We start from the raw sequence: 20,020 nt of genomic DNA, 5'->3' as shown, positions 1-20,020 counted from the left end.
TTTCTAGTCGAACCGAAAGTTACTACTAGTCCTCAGGGCTAATTTAGGTCCATTGATTTCAGTGCGCCTACTCGGAGTAGGACTTAAGTTGGATGCCACCCACCCAGAATCGTCTCTTCCCCCCCACTCCTCACCCCAAATATCCATGGGGTGTGCAAGCGAGTGAGCGAGACCGTGGGATTCATCGGCGAAATTCTTCGGCTCAGGTTGTTTCTATCTAAAGGCATAGGAGCAGGGCCGGGGGGAGAAGTTGGCAACCGTTAAGCCGTGAGAGGCGGCGGGGGACGGCGAGAGTTTAATAAAATAAAATAAAATAAAATAAAATAAAATAAAATAAGCCCCACTGTTGGAGAGGTGCGGCGGCGCTAAAGTCTCCGCTGGACAGGCGGCGCGCCAACGCCACAGAGACATGGGCGGCGCGCCTGGGTGCCGAGGCGCCCGGGCGCTAAGACCTGCGAGGCGAAGAGAGGAGCGCGGCGAGGACGTCAGGCGGCCGCGTCATGGGGTCGGCAGCTCCTCCTCCGGCTGCTCCGCCTTCATCAGCCTTCCAGGCGGGGCGGAGGCGCCGTTGTTCCCCGCCGCCGCGAGCTCGGGGTCGGGCGAAGAGGGACCCGCGCTGCGCCCCGGAGAGAGGTACGGTGGAACCGGTGGAGAGGCGTTTTGGGGGTGCGCGTGGCTTCGCGGCCCGATCCAGAAGCTCTTTACTCTGGAGTAAACCCTAAAGGGTGTCCAGGGAGAGGCTGACTCCCGAGCAGATGTCTGCCTTGCGTTTTGCAGGGGCTGAAGGTGCTTTTTTTGGGGGGGGCAACTTTTAATGGTGCGTTTCGATCAGATCGCGCTCAGGCATGTTTACGCAGAGAGAAGCCCCACTGGACTTACTCCCGTCGTGTACGCCCACCGGATTCAAGGGGTCTCCGTCCCAGGCATAATAAGATCCATAGGAACCAACTCCATAGGAGCCAGTTTGGTGTAGTGGTTAGGAGCGGCAGACTCGTAATCTGGGGAACCGGGTTCGCGTCTCCGCTCCTCCACATGCAGCTGCTGGGTGACCTTGGGCTAGTCACACTTCTCTGAAGTCTCTCAGCCCCACTCACCTCACAGAGTGTTTGTTGTGGGGGAGGAAGGGAAAGGAGAATGTTAGCCGCTTTGAGACTCCTTCGGGTAGTGAAAAGCGGGATATCAAATCCAAACTCTTCTTCTTCCTCTTCTTCTAGGGGCCAAGGTCCTTTTGGCCCCCCTAAAATATTTGAGGGGGCTGGCTGGGACACCCCCCGCCAAAGTTGATGGACATTGGCATTCAAATTGTGTATGCCCGCCACGTCTGGTGATTGATTATGCAGGGCGGGGCTTACCTGAGGGCCCCCCCCCATATTTTATTCAAATTGGCACCTCTGAAAGGCAATCCTAACTATGGAGGAGCAAAGCACGGGGCTGGGGGGCGGCGACAAGGCAAAGCAGCTGGAGGGCACCAGTCTCAGTAGGTTACTTCCGAGTAATCTGCATAAGATGATAATGATGATGATTAGAATTTATATACCGCCCTATACCCAGGGGTCTCAGGGTGATTAACGAAATAAAATCAAGATATAAAATCACAAAATACATAATAAAAATAAAAAACAACCACCAAATAGCCCCCCCTTTACATTGCACTGTAAATCCCACTGTGTTCAGTGGAGTTTAGGCTGAGGTTAGCATGCCTAGTGTTGCAGCCTCTAAATTGGGTTCCTTTCATGTTAACTCTAGGGAGGTGCATCCAATTTAAGTTATGCTCAGAGTAGACCCATTGAAATGAATGGACGTCAGTTATACCTATCTACTGTGACTAGGACTAGCATTGGAGGCGACCCCTCTCTTTTTCTTTTTCTTGTTTTTTTTTTAGTAATCTTTATTGGTTTTATTTACACACATTAAAAAAATATTTACAGTCTCATCAATACAAATAAAAAAGAAGAAATAGAAAAAGAAAACAAATAAAAAGAAAAAGAAAAACACGAATAAAGGTTAAAATTGGTTTACATAACCACACTTCTCACATACATACAAATCTTCCGATCTTTCTTAATGTACTTTCATTACATCATTGTTTGTCTGCACAGTTTTTATCTTCATTTCTCATTCCTTTATCTTCAATAGTATTCAATATTTGTTTAATTACAAGTATCACTCTAGTTCTGCTAATATGGCCTTATTATTGCAATATATTCTTATGTATTCTTTAAATATTTTCCATTCACCAAAAGTTTCCTGCGTCATTTCTCCTCTAACTCCTCCTGTCAATTTCGCCAGCTGCAAATAATCTAACATAAACATCTGCCACTCTAAGATTGTCGGTACCGATTCATTTTTCCACTTTCTAGCCACAAGAATTCTAGCTGCTGTGACAGCATATCTAGCTGCTGTGACAGCATTGACCCCTCTCTTTTTCTAAAAGAAGGTTACTAGTCCTCATGGCTAATTTTAGACTGGGTCTACTCTGAGAAGGACTTAGTTGAATACAATCTCCCTTCCCCTCCCCAAATCTCCATGCTATCAGTCTTTCAGGTACCGAGACTCCCTTTGTAATCATCTTTCCAAAGTTGCTGCCGAGATGACCACTTTAACTCGACAGGACCTCAACTTCGGACAAGGTACTGGCACCGTTTTTCTCTAATTTTTTTCAGAACAGAAACCTACTTTGACTCCTAGCTCTATTAAAAATCAAGGGGAGGGAAACCGATTTATCAGGGCTGGGCCACAGACCTGCATCCATCTCCCAGTGACCAACCTTCACCAGTATTTTCAGCAGTGCCTTCCAATTGTACCAAAACGGTTTTTAAAAAGACACCACCCGCTTCATTTTTTATTTAATAATTTTATTTAATAATTGTATTTTGTCTGTTTGAGGACAGTAAAGGTAAATATAAAGGGACCCCTGACCATTAGGTCCAGTCGTTGATGATTCTGGGGTTGCGGCGCTCATCTCACTTTATTGGCCAAGAGAGCCGGCGTACAGCTTCCGGGTCATGTGGCCAGCATGACTAATCCGCTTCTGGCAAACCAGAGCAGTGCACGGAAACGCCGTTTACCTTCCCGCCGGAGCAGTACCTATATATCTACTTGCACTGTGTAATTTTGAACTGCTATGTTGGCAGGAGCTGAGACAGAGCAACGGGAGCTCACCCCGTCGCGGGGACTCAAACTGCCAACCTTCTGATCAGCAAGCTCTAGGCTCTGTGGGTTAACCCACAGCGCCACCCACGCCCCCTATCTGAGGACAGTATAAAACCACAAAAATACATAATATAATAACAAACAAAACAATAACCCTCCGCCTTCATTACATCCATCCCCTTCCCTTCCAGTTGTAGCTGATGTCCTTTCTGAGTTCCTGGAAGTAGCCATTCACCTCATCCTTTATGTCCGAGAAGTCTACCCCACGGGCATCTTTCAGAAAAGGAAAAAATACAATGTGCCTGTCCAGGTGAGTGATGTGACTGTCTTTCGGGTGGACCACGCAAACATCTTTTTAGGTTGGCCAGTTGCCCATCGTATCATTTTACCGTCATCTGATCCACAATTGTTATCAAACCACCCTTGTTAAACAGGTTGTTAAGTACTTTACTGAAACAATTAAAAAAAAATTATACTTTTCAGGTTTATACATTTCATTAATTTTACAATCATTTTAGCATTTCAAAACTTTACTTCCTTCCCCCTCTTTCTGTGGTTCCTTAAAGTTATTTTCTAATATCTTCAGCATATCCAAATTCATTTAATTTGCTCATTTATTTATCTACTTTAAATACCTATATACTGTATTTTTTGGTCCATAAGACACTCCGGACCATAAGATGCACCTAATTTTAAAGGGGGAAAACTAGAAAAAAAATATTTTTTTTCCTGGTTTTCCTCCTCTAAAAGGCTGGGAGGGGGAGCGAAGGAGGTAGCGGCGGAAGGACTGGGAGAGGAACATGCACTCCCAGAACAGATTAAGTTCAAGAAGCAAGGTATCACTGTTTTTGTATCCATTCTTCCTAATGCTTTGCTGAAATCAAGTTAAATTATGTCACCCGCATTCCCCCAATCTGCTAATTTGTAACATTTCTTTTAAAAATCAGTCTGGCAGGATTCCCCCCCCCCTTGACAAATCCATGCATATTTTAATGCAACTTGAGATATTTGTTTGAACAGATGTCCTGCCACCCAGAGCTGAATCAGTACATCCAAGACACCCTCCATTGCATCAAACCTTTGCTGGAGAAGGTAAGTTTTTGACGGTCAGCACAAGATCAGGGAATTACTGGAAGTTGGTGTTTCATTTTATCCAGCCCCAAGACGTTTTGGTCTTGGTAGGTATAATAATATTGGACCAATGTAACTTGGTATGGGTGTACGGAGACTTTGGTGCTACACAGAGCTCTTCCGCAAACAGACTCGAAGTAAGAAAAAGTTCTTGTGCTCTGTTGCTTTTCAGAATGACGTGGAAAAAGTGGTGGTGGTCATTCTGGACAAGGAGCACCATCCCGTGGAGAGATTTGTTTTTGAAATCATGCAGCCACCCCTGCTGTCCATCAGGTGAGGCCTTACTGCCCCCAAAAGGCTGTACCAAACTTTGCAGAGGCAGTGTGGTGTAGTGGGTAGAGCTTTGTGGCTGGGTGGTGATTTGAACCTGGATCTCCCCGGCGCTGATCCAGCGCTCTAGCCACTGCAGTATGTTGTCTCTCATCACATGCCTGTATTGAACTAACCACACACTCTTCCAAGATCCTGGTTGTGGACAAAGCACATAAAGGAAAACCTGAATGGAGCAATCTACATTGGCTCCCAGTACGTTTCTGAGCACAATTCAAAGTGTCGGTGCTGACCTTTAAAGCCCTAAACGGCCTCGGCCCAGTATACCTGAAGGAGCGTCTCCACCCCCATCATTCAGACTGGACGCTGAGGTCCAGCGCCAAGGGCCTTCTGGCAGTTCCCTCCCTGTGAGAAGTGAGGTTACAGGGAACCAGGCAGAGGGCCTTCTCGGTAGTGGCACCCGCCCTGTGGAACGCCCTCCCACCAGATGTCAAGGAAATAAACAACTACCTGACTTTTAGAAGACATCTGAAGGCAGCCCTGTTTAGGGAAGGTTTTAATGTTTGATGTGTTATCTTGTTTTTAATATTTTGTTGGGAGCCGCCCAGAGTGGCTGGGGAGACCCAGCCAGATGGGCGGGGTATAAATAATAAATTATCATCATCATCATCTTATTAATCAGAACACTGGTAACTCCCATTCCTGCTTCCTCTTAATGTAGAGATGGGGCAGCTGTGGCCTTCTAGATATTGCTGAACTCCAACTCCCATCATCCCCGACCGTTGGCCATGTTGGCGGAAGCTGTTGAGAGCTGCAGTCCAGCAACATCCCTGACTTAAGAATCTCCACCGTAGAGCTGTTTTCAGGGTAGAGGCTTCCCCATCCATTTGGTGTGGGGGGTGGGGCAGCAGCACATTTGGAAACCTAAGGAGCTGTTATGAACATTTCAACTTCTCTCCATAATAGGCAAAACATCTACATCTCCAAAAACCAAAACGCAGAACAACAACAAAACAGGCAGTGCTCCTCTGGGGGGGGGGACCTGTCTTGAAAAGAATCTTCTCCCTAAGACCCCCCCCCCAAAGGGAAGGTGCCAAGGTTGTGTGTGTTTCTGACGGTTTTGAGATGCCCACAAGTTACTTTGAGGACCCCAGCTTTTTTCAGATTCCCTGTGGTTTGGTTAAACAAAGTACCCTTTTAATCTATATAACTACATTTCCATCATGTGATTGAGGTCTGCCCACCCCCCACCTCTTCCTTCCCCAGCTCTGACTCCCTCCTGAACCACGTGGAACAGCTGCTGCGTGCCTTCATTTTGAAAATCAGTGTCTGCGATGCAGTCCTGGACAACAACCCTCCAGGTAGGCCAGCCAGTCATGCTTGTGTTCTAAGTTAGCTTGTTTTGATTTTTTTGAGCCTGTTTTCCTCCTCCTCAAATACATGGCCATCTCCCGTGGATACTTTAGTTGAGATTCCTACATTGCAGGGGGTTGGACTAGATGACCATTGGGGTCCCTTCCAACTCTACAATTCTATGATTCCCCAGACCTCTACACAGAGAAACTCCTGTCTCCCCTTCCCTTCCTTCTGGGTTCTAAAAATTCCACCCCTTCTCCCTTCCTTCTCTTCCTCCCTCCCTTCTGGATTCTAAAGAGACATTCCCGTCTCTCCTCTCCGTCTTCTAAAGATTCCATCTTCCCTTTCTTGCAGGCTGTACTTTTACTGTCTTGGTGCACACCCGAGAAGCTGCCACTCGCAACATGGAGAAGATCCAAGTGATCAGGGTAGGAGGCAATAGAAACCGCGAGTTCTGCAACAGGGTGCCGTCAATCACAAGAGCCTCTTTCTCTTCTGCCAGGAAGCTCCTTGGAACTCCTGAATGGCTCAGATATATTTAGCAAGCCTTCCCATCATTTAAATCTGTGATGGGGGGACCCCGGGCAGCTTTCTGTTTTTGTCCCCCCCATTTTTACACTAAATCTTTATTGCATTGTTTTTTAAAGTTACAAAACAAAAGAATAAATTAATTGTTTCATCCAAATATGAAAAAGAAAAAAACTTAGTGGTTTCTTATTAATTCCGTCATTTTGGGCAGCTTTCTGGATGTTGTTGGACTCCAGCTCCCATCACCACCGGCCAGCATGGCCAATGGTCAGGGATGATGGGAGTTGTGAGCCCCTTCCTCATTATCTGATTTTTAGAAGATACCTTTAGGGAAGTTTTTTATGTCTGTTTGATCGCTTTTTAATTATTATCATTAATTCTGTTGGGAGCCGCCCAGAGTAGCTGGGGAATAAATAATAAATTTATTATTATTCTCACTAGTTATTAGCTAAATAGTTCCGGTTCCAGCTCCTTGCCCTACTTTTAAGGCCCCAGCAGCATCCTTTAATACCACTTTAGAAAGCTGTAGCTCTTCCCAAAGAATCCTGGGAACTGTAGTTTGCAGGTCTCTTATGTTTCTGTGCTGTGTTTTTTTTTTTTGTTGTTAACCGCTTTGAGGTTTATCTCTACATTCTTGTGGTATATAAATTTAGTGAAGCGAAATAAAAATTTGAAATAAATAAAGCAAATTATTTGCATCTTTAACCCAAGGATTTCCCCTGGATTCTCGCTGATGAGCAGGATGTTCACATGCGTGACCCTCGACTGATCCCGCTGAAGACCATGACGTCGGACCTTTTAAAGGTGAGTTCAGCAGGGTGCTCTTTCTTAAAATGAAATTTCTTTGAAGAGCAATTCCTTTTCCCCCTCTGGGACTGTCAGGCTCCTAGATCTGCCAACAAGGCCCACCATCTCAGGGACCCGTACATGTGTGTGTGCGCGCGCGCAACAAGCTTCTGAGACCATCTACACCAGGCATCCCGAAACTTCGGCCCTCCAGATGTTTTGTACTACAATTCCCATCATCCCTGACCACTGGTCCTGTTAGCTAGGGATCATGGGAGTTGTAGGCCAAAACATCTGGAGGGCCGGAGTTTGGGGACGCCTGATCTACACTCAGCAAACAGTTGCCCTGCCTTTTATAGCACATGGTTGCTTGGGATTGGCTCTCTGGCCTCAGCTGATCTCAAGACCAGGTAGGTAATGGTCGCAGCTGTTTCTAATATATTGGCTAGAACTCCCTGCAGTCCCCCCCTTTTGGCCAGTAGGGGGCAGGGTAAGGGAGCTACAGAACTCCGCAGTTACCCGCAATATGTGGGTGGAGCTTTGGCACTTGTGGCTACACCCATCTGCAAGGCGATTGGGTGGCAGAATGGGTGGCTCTGATATAATACATGCTGCTCAGGTGTCAGCCAGCAGTGGGCGGGGCCAGAGCCAGAGGTGGGCGGGGCAAAGGTTATGATTTTAGTACCGGTATTTTATACTAGACTGGTTTCTGCATATACTCTCTCCCCATCCTCTGTCCAGGCAAGCAAGAGGCATATGGTTTACTCTCCACGAATTTTCCAACTTTTAAATGTTTTTTTTTTTTTTAACCCAAAACATTAAGATTCTCCCCTTTTTTCTCCTGCATGTTGTTTGCTCTAAGGTTGCGTCAGTGTGGACTTTGTCCCTTTTTAGTTGCTGAGTAGACCTTAGTTTAGTCAATATTAAATAAAATATTTAAAAATTAAAATATTTAAAAAATTAATGAAAGTGCTTTAGAGAGAGAGAGAGAGTTTTATTATTACATCCCTATCTCATCTTCTCCTCCAAGGAGTTCAAGGTGGCGTTTATGGCTCTTCCCACCCTGCTTCACCCTCACAACAACCCTGTGAGGGAGGCCTAGAGGCAGGGACTGGCCCAAGGACACATATGGCTGAGTGGACAGTCGGACCCTGGTCTCTTCCAGGCCCTTGTCCATGACCCTAACCACTATACAACACTGCCTTCTGTTGAAAAGCTCTTCCTGTCTGCCTCCATTCACAGATGCAGCTCTACGTGGAAGAGAGAGCCCAAAAAGGCACCTGATTCCCAGCACTTCCTCACCGTACCTTGGGACCTCAAATGCTCTCCAGACGCAAGACACCTCTGAGCTGCTGCTCGCTCTGCTGCTGTTAACACGGGTGCTAAAAACATGGCGGTCCTCGGCGACTTGGCACACTCTGCCAACAATTCTTCCACTAAAAATGTGTGTGAGAAAGGATTTTTTTTTTTAAGCGTTCTTTCTCTTATGTAAGGAGAGAATAGATCCCGGAGGAGCAAACTTTTACCTTCTCTGGCAGGTTTTGTGTGCACATTTGACAAGCTTCCAGACCTGAGTGAGGCCTGCCTTTCCAATTTATTGGAAGTTTTGAGCTTCGAGAGGGGCCTTGCGCGTGACTCTGTGTTGTCATTTGTTTGGGAGCCTGTACGTGTGATTTTAAAGGTGTCCTGAGTGGACCTCTTGTGACTGCCCACTGTGAGATATATTTTTTTTTCTGTTGATCAATAAATAGGAAGCACTTACATTGTTGGCCAGCTTCTTGTGGGACTCCTGCAAGGAAACTTTAAGTGGGGTACCCAAAAACGACAACAGCTTGACCCCGGGGCTGGGGGGAAACTTTGCCCCTCTAGATGTTGCTGGACTCCCAGCTCTCAACATCCCCTCCTATAAATGCATCCTGCTGCCTCTGGTATCACAAAAACAGCAAAACAAGAGATCTTTTTGAGATAACTTCGGTACCCTTAGCTATCAGGAAGGGAACAAGGAATAGCTCGATGGCCACCAAAAGGCAGGAATATGCATCCAAGAATATTTGTTGCGTATAGATAAGCCAACAATAACGGGGTCAGAAGGCACCTCAGAGGTCGTGCAGTCCAACCCACTCGCTCAGCATCTTTGCAGCTACAGCAGCCCTGGAGGTGGGCAGATCCGCCCCGCCATCTACCCACAATGCCTTTCTTTTGAGACTGCGCCCATTTGCAGGAACAAGCAAGTGAGTTCCTTTGATCCAGATGCTGCCATAAGGAAGGCAAAGGGGCTTCCGGAAAAGGAACGTCATTGGTGTGGTTGTGTTCCACGCTGCTTTCCCGCATTGCAGGGGGTGGAACTAGATGACCTTTGGGGGACCCTTCCAACTTGACAATTCTATGATTCTATAATAATAATTATTATCATTTATACCATGCCCATCTGGCTGAGTTTCTCCAGCCACTCTGGGCGGCTTCCAACAAAATATTAAAATAAAATATTCTATTAAACATTAAAAGCTTCCCTAAACAGGGCTGCCTTCAGATGTCTTCTGAAAATCTGGTAGTTGTTTTTCTCTTTGACATCTGGTGGGAGGGTGTTCCACAGGGCGGGAGCCACTACCAAAAAGGCCCTCTGCCTGGTTCACTGTAACATGGCTTCCCGCAGGGAGGAAACCGCCAGAAGGCCCTCCAAGCTGGATCTCAGTGTCCGGGCAGACAAAGAAATGAACAGTCCATAATAGCCTGGATTCAGCAATTAGGTAGTTATCACAAAAGAGTGGCCAAATGGCCCAGGTAACACAGTCAGGGACCATTAACAGGTTTCCTGCCAGACAGGATTCTGCTGTAGACCTCCCCTTCTTTGATGTATGTATGATGAATTGGGGGGTGGCCTTAAGCTTACAGGGTGGCAATTTCAAAAGGGTTTGCACACCATTGTTTGGGGTTCCTCCCTCCTGCATGTGGTGAGTGGGGACTCTGTTGCAACAGTTTAATAAAGAGACTGGGACTGACTTGGTACTGACAATAGACAAACCGTTAAAGGGTAAAGGGGCCCCTGACCATTAGGTCCAGTCGTGTCCGACTGGGGTTGCGGCGCTCATCTCGCTCTATAGCCAAGGGAGCCGGCATTTGTCCGCAGACAGCTTCCGGGTCATGTGGCCAGCATGACTAAGCCGTTTCTGGTGAACCAGAGCAGCGCACGGAAACGCCGTTTACCTTCCCGCCGGAACGGTCCCTATTTATCTACTTGCACTTTGATGTGCTTTCAAATTGTTAGGTGGGCAGGAGCAGGGACCGAGCAACAGGAGCTCACCCCGTGGCAGGGATTCAAACTGCGATCTGATCGGCAAGCCCTAGACTGTGGTTTAACCCACAGCGCCACCTGGGTCCCGGACAAACCGTTAGTCAGTGCTAAAAAAGCATTAAAGAAGAAAGCATTGACGAAGGACCGAGGCCATTTAGGGCTTGAAAGGCCAACACCAACACATTGAATTGTGCTCGGATACGTACTGGGAGCCAATGTAGGTTTTTCATGACAGGTGTTATGTGGTCTCGGTGGCCGCTCACCAGTCTAGCTGCCGCATTCTGGATTAGTTGTTGTTTCCGGGTCACCTTCAAAGGTAGTCCCAGATAGAGTGCATTGCAGTAGTCCAAGCAGGAGATAACTTGAGCATGCACCACTCTGGCGAGACAGTCCGCGGGCAGGTAGGGTCTCAGCCTGCATACCAGATGGAACTGGTAGACAGCTGCCCTAGACACAAAATTGACCTGCGCCTCCATGGACAGCTGTGAGTCCAAAATGACTTCCAGGCTGCACACCTGGTTCTTCAGGGGCACAGTTACCCCATTCAGGACCAGGGAGTCCTCCACACCTGCCCGCCTCCTGTCCCCCAAAAACAGTACTTGTCTTGTCAGGATTCAACCTCAATCTGTTAGCTGCCATCCATCCTCCAACCGCCTCCAGACACTCACACAGGACCTTCACTGGTTCTGATTTGAAAGAGAGGTAGAGCTGTTTATCATCCACATACTGATGAACACCCAGCCCAAACCCCCTGATGATCTCTCCCAGTGGCTTCATGTAGATGTTGAAAAGCATGGGGGAGAGGACGGAACCCTGATGCACCCCACAAGTGAGAGCCCAGGGGTCTGAACACTCATACCCCATCAGCACTTTCTCAACACGGCCCAGGAGGAAGGAGCGGAACCACTGTATAACAGTGCCCCCAGCTCCCAGCTCCTCTAGACGGTCCAGAAGGATGTTATGGTCGATGGTATCAAAAATCGCTGAGAGATCCAGCAGAACTAGGAAACAGCGTTCACCTTTGTCCTTAGCCCTCCGGAGATCATCGACCAGTGCAACCAAGGCAGTTTCAGTCCTATGATGAGGTTTCATGTGTCCAAGCAGCCTGTCCACATCCTCAGAGGTAACAGATTGGAATTGATCCCACGCAACTGGACTAGACAGGACTCTAGCACTCTTCTGCCCCAGCCCTGCTCCCACAGTGGTGTTTGACATCTCCATTATGTCCAAAACTCACCATTAAACTACAAGCCAGTATTTCCAATGTAGATTTTATTGCCGTTCTATTAGATTTCCTCTGTGCTTGCGTTCTCCTGGTCTTGTGACTCCCGCCCTAAATTGCAAGGCAAATCCATGGGAGATGGGCGCGTGTGTGGAGTCTGCCAGCTCCCAGTCCCTGGTTAGATGCCATCCTCATCTCCATAGATCTCCATCTTCCTTATAGCAGGATGTTGGGCAACCCTTGAGTATCGCTGGTCATTTGTCACAGATGCTAACTCTCCTGAGCCGGGGGAAGTCTTGGCATGAGGTGTGTATGGTCCACGCTCGCCAGTAATCCATATAGTTTTGAGAGGGTTTTGTTTTACTGGATGGAGCCTTCGGACACGCCGCTCTTGCCTTTGCAAAGTTGGGTCCGAGATTCGCCTTTTCTCGCTAGAGGCGCGTCATCTTATGCAAATACGCCCCGGCGGGGATTCCACTACTTGCCCCGCCTCCCGATCCGACGAGAGGGATTGGTGGCGGTGGGCGGGTCGTTTCTCCGAATTGAGAGCCTGGACTAGGATCGCTTCCGGTTTTCTCCCAACTGCCTGGCGGTGGAGCGGGGCGGAGACCAGACTTCCTCTCGGGGGCGTTGGGCTTTCCACACCAGGTAAGACTCGGAAGGGATTGGGGGGGGGGGAGAAGCGCATCCAAGAGGGTGGATCTTTATTTTTACAGATAACATTTGTATTTAAGCATAATCGATTTCATACATCATGGGATTCCCTGAATCCTCGTACTTCCCCCGCCCCCATGCCTTCCAATATACATTATATCTTTTTTTCTTACTACTGCATCTAATTATATTTATACAAATTCGTTTATATCCACTTTTAACCAAGTCCCGCTAACGTCTTTAAGTGTTTGCAGTGATCTTTAAGGTATTCCAAAAACCAGGCACCCCCAAACTGCGGCCCCCCCCAGATGTTTTGGCCTACAACTCCCATGATCCCTAGCTAACAAGACCAGTGGTCAGGGATGATGGGAATTGTAGTCCAAAACATCTGGAGGGCCGAAGTTTGGGGATGCCTGCTATAAACATTTTCCATTCCTTAAATTTCTTATCATCCTGGTGTCTGATCTTCCCGGTCCATTTTGCCATTTTGGCAGGTTCTGTGGAATGGCACCCCTTTAAGGTAGACTAGTATGAGTGAAGATCGGAACACACACCACCTTAGAAAAACAATGTATTGACCCTGACAGGGGTGTCAACTTGAAAAAAATGTGGGGGGAGGGGGCAGGTAAGCCCTGCCCTGCATAATCAATCACATGATGCAATGCCTCAAGGACCGCCTCTTTCCAAATGGACCTACCTGGACCCTGAGATGATATCCTAAAGCCTCCTCCTCGAGAGGTCCAGAGGGTGGCAGCACGAGAACGGGGCCCTCTCTGCAGTGGCTCCCTGTCTGTGGAATGCTCTCCCCAGGAAGGTTCACCTGGCACCTTCATTATGCACCTTTAGGCGCCATGCAAAAACGTTCCTTTTTTAACCAGGCCTCTGGTTGAACGGTCAACATCCCATACCCTTTTAAAGTGTGCTCTTTTAAAGGGTGTATTATTGGGTATTTTTAATTTATATTCTGTGATCTTTTTATGTGAACCGCCCTGACTGAGACCTCCGGGTATAGGGCGGTATATAAATTCAATAAATAATTATGTTGATGATGATGCCGCGCATGCACACCATTTGAATGGCAATGCCCATCAAGATTTTTTTTGGGGGGGTGGGGGCTCCTGCAAACATTCTATGGGGCGGCAAAGTCCCCTCAACCCCTAGACGTTGGCTCCTAGTATGTACACGGAGCCAGAGAGATTTGTGCTAGCTGCTCACTATTGCACTGGGAAGTCAGTTTCTCCAACTGAACCAGGAGCAGGAGACACAAGTCTTAATGGCATGGCATGTCTTTCCACTTCCTGCACCCATATAGGGGAGGGGATAATGAATCAGTGGGCAGCAGGATTGGGAAATGCTAAGCTAGATGGATCAATAGAGGGTCTGACTAGGTATAAAGCAGCTGAACTGAAGCACTTAACGCTGCAACATTTTGTTGCAGTACCCATCTTGTCCTTGCCTCTGGCCCACTCGCAGATCTAGTATGTTTGCCCCTTCCCCTTGCTCCCCTCTTTCATGGTTCATCTCTTCAGGCGGCTAAGACATCATCGAAAGGGAGATGGCAGCGAACATGCAAAATTTGCCCGAAAACCTTCTGTTGGATATCTTGTCCCTGGTTCCAGCAAGCGACCTGATTTGCAATTGCCGGCTGATCTGCTCTCAGTGGCGGGACTTGGTAGACCTGCCGGTTCTGTGGAAGCGCAAATTCCAGAAAAGGGACAGCGACTCTTCTCCAAAGCCATTGACTTTCTACATTTTTTCCCGTCTAAAGAAGAATTTAATCAAGAACCCTGATGGTCAAGGTATGTCCCCGTTTATCTTTGAGAATAAAACGATCCTGGACAGAAATCTGAATTATAAAGCCTTTAGGAACATAGGAAGCTGGCTTACACTGAGTCCCATTATTGGTTCATCTAGCGCAGGAATGGCTACACTGGGGGGGGGGGGCAATATAGTGTCCAAAACTGGCTTGAAGTTCACACGATAATTTATTCATAATATTTGAGCTGGTAATATATAACGAATCACAGTGTGTGTAAGGGCTAGGCGATACCTGGTTTTCAACATCAGGATAACTCACCAGCTAAACACTGCAATGTTATCAGCAGCCAAACCCCACAATATCACTGGCTAAATGTTGCAATGTTATCGGCAAGTAAATCTCACAATATTGCCAGCTAAACATTTCAATCTTGTCACCAGTTAAACATTGCAATCTACCACAACGTCTGAAATAAGGACGGAACTACTGGTATACAGAGGCGATCAGGACAATGTCCTGGCAACCGCTACTACTTAGGGGTATAAAATGGATAAATGAAAATATTATCAATCATCACATACCCTGTTTTATCAGCAGGCAAGCTAAAATGCATCCCAACAAGACTACATCCCAGTGTGGTGTAGTGGTTAAGAGCGGTAGACTCATAATCTGGTGAACTGGGTTCGCGTCTCCGCTCCTCCACATGTAGCTGCTGGGTGACCTTGGGCTAGTCACCCTTCTTTGAAGTCTCTCAGCCCCACTCACCTCACATAGTGTTTGTTATGGGGGAGGAAGGGAAAGGAGAATGTTAGCCGCTTTGAGACTCCTTAGGGTATTGATAAAGTGGGATATCAAATCCAAACTCTTCGCCTTCTTTTGGCTTTGGGTTTGGTTACCCAATTGTGGTATTCAGGACAATCCAAAGTACAATGGTGAATCATAGTAAATATAAATAATCTGGGACTGCCAGACCGGCAGCAGGCCTGCTAGGAGGCAGAAGCAGCAGCAGTGGCAGAAACAGGTTGCCATGAGCGCAGAACAAGTTGGCAGTAGCAGCAACAATCTGCAAGGCCTCGCGGTGGCCTTGAAAACCAGTTATCGCCCAGCTCATTTATCTATATCTATCTATCTATCTATCTATCTATCTATCTATCTATCTATCTGCGCACAGACACACACACACACACACACACACACACACACTGTACCATATGTATATAAATAATTGCATATTCTAAATAGCCAAGCACCTTGTTTTTTCCAGTTGTGGGAACCGAGCGGTTGCTGAACTACAACTCCCATCCACCCCAGCAAGCAAAAGAAATGGCCCAGGATGATGGAAATTGTAGTTTAGCAACATCTGGAGGGCCAAAGTTTCCCTACACCTGTTACTCAGAATAGACCTGTTGGAATTAATGGACCAAAGGTAATAATGTCAGTTAACATCAGGTGGTCTAATACTTAATCATGCAAACCAAGGGTAATAATTTAACTACGGTCATTTCCAGACTGCCTGTTTTCTGCCCATTCATGCTGATTGTTTGCCCCACGTTTAAGGAAACTGGCTATTTATCGAGCAAATTCATTTGTGGGGAGGTCTTATGGCATTGCGTCAGGAAGTCTAATTTTGTTGAGATGTGGGCTTCTTGCACACAATTGCCAAACCAGCCTAAATCTGAGACCCTGAACTTGCCGTTACGCAACTGAGTCCCTCTTGGAAACAGGGACAGTCTGAAAGGGGCCTAAGTCCTTCTTGTTTTCTTTCTAACCCATGAGCTACTTCCATGCACTCAAAGCCTCTCCCTTCATTTTCTGTCTCCCCATCACGCACGCTGCGTCAGATGGCCTGGACTCCTGGGAAATCCATCCAGTTGCCGAGGGCCACTGGCAAATTGAGGAAATGTTCACAGGAGAGTCAAAAAGATTCCGTTGGAAAATCGACGAGCATCAAATCGTTTGGTTGGGGGAGAATGATGGAAATGCTCCTGTTCAGGTCTACAAATGCTTTGCTGCACGTAACGGGTGATTAACCTATCATTGTTTGAACTCAAATCCACTTAAAGATTAGGAAAGGGAGTTTTCATTTGCCCTGGTGCGGGTTCTTGTGCTTTACACTGTATTCTGCATAAGGAGAGCACCCCCCTCAATGAATATAGCCCATAAAATCAATGGTCACAAAATGGTGGAGCAATTTGCATCACGAAATGCTATCAAAAGAGCTGTTCTGTTGTATGGACTAAAACAGTGTGTTGTGGGGAGTGGTGAGAGCCAAATGCTCTGGGTAAAAGGTAATGGACCCCTGGACTGTTAAGTCCAGTCAAAGGCGACTATGGGGTTGCGGCGCTCATTTCACTTTTAGATCGAGGGAGCCAGCATTTGTCCACAGACAGCTTTCTGAGTCATGTAGCCAGCAGGACAAGACCGCTTCTGGCACAACGAAAAACCGTGACAGCAGCCAGAGCACACGGAAATGCCAGTTACCTTAATGCTTCCTGCAGTACCTACTTATCTATTTGAACTGGCGTGCTTTCGGACTGCTAGGTTGGCAGGAGCTGGGACAGAGCAACGGGAGCTCACCCCGTTGCGGGGAAACGAACCGCCGGCCTTCTGATGGGCAAGCCCAAAAGGCTCAGTGGTTTAGACCACAGTGCCACCCGCATCCCCCAATGCTATGGGGTAGTGATGGTGATGGTGATGTAGGTTTAGTGATGGTGTCCCTTAATGTCTCAGGTCCTGCAGCAAGTCTCAGCTCATCACCTTGAAGGATGAAGGCTACTGGGATGAACTGATGGATGAAGCCAGACCTATAATTTTCGTGAAGGACTGGTGAGTACGAAGTATCCTGTCCCGGCTGGGGCGCAGGTAGGGTGGACATCCCAAAGCAAGTTCTAGGCATCTGTGAGTTCCCAAGGATAGATGTGGTCATCAGTGAGTTGGAGCCAGAGGGGAGGGTCTGCTTGGACCCAGGCTTCAGCCCCAGGGGCAGTTGTCTAGAGGAATGAAGGCGGCCATTAGCCATCACTTCCATGACAACACAGAGAGGGCAGTGGTTCTCAAGGGTTTCAGGAAGGCACATTCCCAGTCTTGGCTGGAGATGCCAAGGATTGAACTGGGAGTGTGTGGGCATATGCGAAGCTGCAGCGGCCATTTTAGGTGAGGGCACTCGGCACCCCAACGACAAAATCCCCTCAGAGCGAGTCTTACTCAGTGCGACCTCTGAGGCAACCTTGGGCTTCTTTTGCTCCTGCATTTTTTTTATCCCCCCTCCCTTCCCCAACCGCCCTGCCTCCTGCTCCGTCTTTTTTCCATGTTTCCACTGAGCGGTTTGTGTCAGAAAGTCCTCGGGTGCTTACAGATGGCAGTTTTTAAATGGTGGACGGGGCATTATTTGTCGGCGCAGGTCTGATGACGTTGACGGGCGATCCGCCTTTCTATTGGATGCTGTTGGAGTCTTCATTCCTTTTGCTGGTGAGGTATAATAGGCGCACCAATTTTTTGGCGTTTATTCTTTATTTTAGGTATGACAGGTGTGGTTTTTATGATGCCAGATCCCCCTAGCCTCTTCTCTAGCATGGTTAATCGTCAGCTGTGTAATATGAAGTAACGCATGTTCTTTGTACTTTTGTCCATTTACTGTATTTATTTTTCCTGATTTGAACTATAACATGGTCTTTTATTGAGTCAAATGAGAGTACCCCTTGTTAAGTTATGGCATTCAGCTCGGAAGAGTGATTCAGCATACTAATAAGATATACTAGGAGTCAAGTTAACAAGAACAATCTCCTTTATTAAGTATGAGTTTGATTAAATCGAGGGGAGAAACGGGCATAGGAATAGGAGTTGGGTACTAGATCCATTCCGACTTTGGCAGAGTAAGGATCCAAATTGTGCTAACAAGTTAATCAATAGCAACTGTCACCCCATTTGTTTGAATCACAAACAAATTGAGCGGGAAAGGCAGTTACAGACTGTCAGTGAAACTCAACTGTACATATTAATCCAATAAGCACTGCCAAGATCTCTCTCAGTCACCATGTTGTAGTGGCAGAAACAGTGGTGGCTGATGTGGCCAGCTGGATACCAATTTGTCCCAGGCTCATATAATTTCTCTCTCTTCCTCCCGCCCCCCCCACCCAAAAACAGGTTTTCAGGTTTGCTTGATTCACCCTATAAACTGACCGTGAAGCTGTTGTCTGCAGACTCTGAAGTCCTTGAAGAATATCCATATAAAACATATGGTGTGACACGGTGGTTTCCGGTGAGCTGAGCCTGCAAGCTTTTTAAAATTAGTGGAGGGTGGTCTATGAGGGTCTGCCACGTCTGCCTTCTTGTGTAAATATTTCATAAAAGATATATACTAGATTGTAGAAAACCTCAAAGTGTCTTACTGACAAGCAGCTCAGCTGGTTGACTACCTGGGAGCTCCCTCCTCTTGCCTAACATCTGGCAAGAGAAGAATGGGGACTAAACTAGAATGGGGACTCTGGCTCCCCCTACTTGTTGGCTTCCCCCCTTCCGCCCCTCCAGCCACCGCTGTGGGGGGAGAGGTTGCATCCTGGAAGGGGGTAGTTTCCTCTCTGCAACCTCCCCTAGACCCAGCAGCCCCCTCCCTCCCTCTCTCCTCTCCAGGTTTATCACGCTATTAACAACTACCCTCAAGGTGTCCGTCATATCCTCTTTGAACACAAATGGCACAAGGAAGACGTGGTGACAACCTGTGCTGAAATGAAGGTGTCACAAAGCAGCCTCACACTTCATGCACCACCAACGCGAGATTGGTATGACGATTATACTTAGATTACCCCGATCCACCAGAGCATTCCAGCAGCGATGAATCGCCTTATGGGTTTTGTTACAGTGCATCCAGTTTTCATTGGTGGTACAACTGGTAAAAAGCCGCCCCCCCCCCCTTAGCGCCGTCATACCTTCTCTCATCTGCACAAAATTTTGCACCCAGTTGTAACTTCGATTTTGGGTGCTCTTTGCTTCTCTCAGCAGATGCTCTGTTTCAACATATCTGTGATCTAGAAGCATGTCTGAATATGAAAACAAGGCAAGAGATGGGCTGGCTGGGAGGCTGGTGAAAACCAACTCTTTTATTTTTTAAGTGAGGTGGTTTTGGGATAGCAAAGGGGTCTGCCCGCCCCGCCCCCCCATTGCATAGGGCACCTCACAACGATGGGTGGCAACCTGAACTTCTTTTCTATGGTTTAACCCTGCAGATCATGGCATAGATTGATCTAAAAAGAGACCCCCTATTTTAACCCTGTGTGTTGAACCAAAGGTGAATGGTTCCAGAACCTCTGCTAATGCCATCTTAAAATTGGGAAACACTTGCCTGCGAGTGCTTCACTTGGAAATCAGCCTTTACCAAAGGTGTCATGGGCTTTGAAGACACTTGAACTCAGGACGCAAGGGAGAAACGTGCGAAGAGGAAGGCACGCTTGGCAAATCCACACCGTGATCAACTCCCGCTCAGAAAATGTTGTCCCCACTGTGGAAGGAAGTGTGGACCCAGAATTGGCCTCCACAGTCATAGCTCGCACTGTGCAGCTAACTAGCGGCCTCCCCAGCAGAGCGCAGAACTGATTCGGAGCCACAGACACCGGCGGGCGTCACTCCTAAGGCACCTCCAGGCCCCTGCCGCTGTGGCTCCTTTTACCTCTTCCCCACCCTCCCACCCCAGAAGAAAAGATTGCTGTATGTGTGACGGACGGAGAAGGGGCTTGTCTCAAGCAGCCACCCGCCTCACTTTTGACCCCCAAGTCTAGCTGATTTGAAAAAAGAAGGCTATTGGGCCTGATCCCGCCTGCGGGCCTTAGTTTGCCGACCCATGTCCTAGGCAATGAAATGTATGCTTGGAGAGCCA

The 20,020-nt window shown here is 47.6% G+C and overlaps 2 protein-coding genes across 4 annotated transcripts; both read left to right on the top strand.

Moving 5' to 3' along the window:
- Nucleotides 1-525: 525 nt before the first annotated feature.
- On the top strand, nucleotides 526-9,086 carry MAD2L2 (mitotic arrest deficient 2 like 2). 2 transcript variants are annotated; one of them, XM_033159409.1, is made up of 9 exons: nucleotides 526-633; nucleotides 2,537-2,630; nucleotides 3,345-3,463; nucleotides 4,174-4,245; nucleotides 4,457-4,557; nucleotides 5,821-5,915; nucleotides 6,265-6,338; nucleotides 7,150-7,242; nucleotides 8,467-9,085. In XM_033159409.1, exons 2-9 carry the CDS (start codon nucleotides 2,591-2,593, stop codon nucleotides 8,506-8,508), a joined length of 636 nt encoding a protein of 211 aa, XP_033015300.1. In that variant the 5' UTR covers nucleotides 526-633; nucleotides 2,537-2,590; the 3' UTR covers nucleotides 8,509-9,085. The 2 variants fall into 2 exon arrangements, with proteins under 2 accessions (XP_033015300.1, XP_033015301.1); XM_033159410.1 differs by having other exon boundaries at nucleotides 542-633; nucleotides 2,545-2,630; nucleotides 8,467-9,086.
- A 3,237-nt stretch (nucleotides 9,087-12,323) lies between these two features.
- On the top strand, nucleotides 12,324-19,512 carry LOC117052455 (F-box only protein 44-like). 2 transcript variants are annotated; one of them, XM_033159408.1, is made up of 7 exons: nucleotides 12,324-12,386; nucleotides 13,922-14,191; nucleotides 15,993-16,173; nucleotides 16,882-16,977; nucleotides 18,295-18,409; nucleotides 18,781-18,929; nucleotides 19,374-19,512. In XM_033159408.1, coding segments are annotated over exons 2-7 (786 nt in total). In that variant the 5' UTR covers nucleotides 12,324-12,386; nucleotides 13,922-13,947; the 3' UTR covers nucleotides 19,375-19,512. The 2 variants fall into 2 exon arrangements, with proteins under 2 accessions (XP_033015299.1, XP_033015297.1); XM_033159406.1 differs by having other exon boundaries at nucleotides 18,781-19,512.
- Nucleotides 19,513-20,020: the final 508 nt, after the last annotated feature.

Source organism: Lacerta agilis, chromosome 8 (assembly GCF_009819535.1).
Source record: "Lacerta agilis isolate rLacAgi1 chromosome 8, rLacAgi1.pri, whole genome shotgun sequence".
Taxonomy (NCBI): Eukaryota; Metazoa; Chordata; class Lepidosauria; order Squamata; family Lacertidae; genus Lacerta; species Lacerta agilis.
Note: the sequence above shows the minus strand (reverse complement) of the source record. Positions and strands in the feature narration are given on the sequence as shown.

Coding starts and splice junctions, on each gene's coding strand:
- MAD2L2 (XM_033159410.1), top strand. CDS start 2,591: ATGACCACTTTAACTCGACAGGACCTCAACTTCGGACAAG. Junction 4,558..5,820: donor CCACCCCTGCTGTCCATCAG/GTGAGGCCTTAC, acceptor TTCCTTCCCCAG/CTCTGACTCCCTCCTGAACC. Junction 5,916..6,264: donor CCTGGACAACAACCCTCCAG/GTAGGCCAGCCA, acceptor CCTTTCTTGCAG/GCTGTACTTTTACTGTCTTG.
- LOC117052455 (XM_033159406.1), top strand. CDS start 13,948: ATGGCAGCGAACATGCAAAATTTGCCCGAAAACCTTCTGTTGGATATC. Junction 16,174..16,881: donor TGCTTTGCTGCACGTAACGG/GTGATTAACCTA, acceptor TTAATGTCTCAG/GTCCTGCAGCAAGTCTCAGC. Junction 18,410..18,780: donor GTGTGACACGGTGGTTTCCG/GTGAGCTGAGCC, acceptor TCTCCTCTCCAG/GTTTATCACGCTATTAACAA.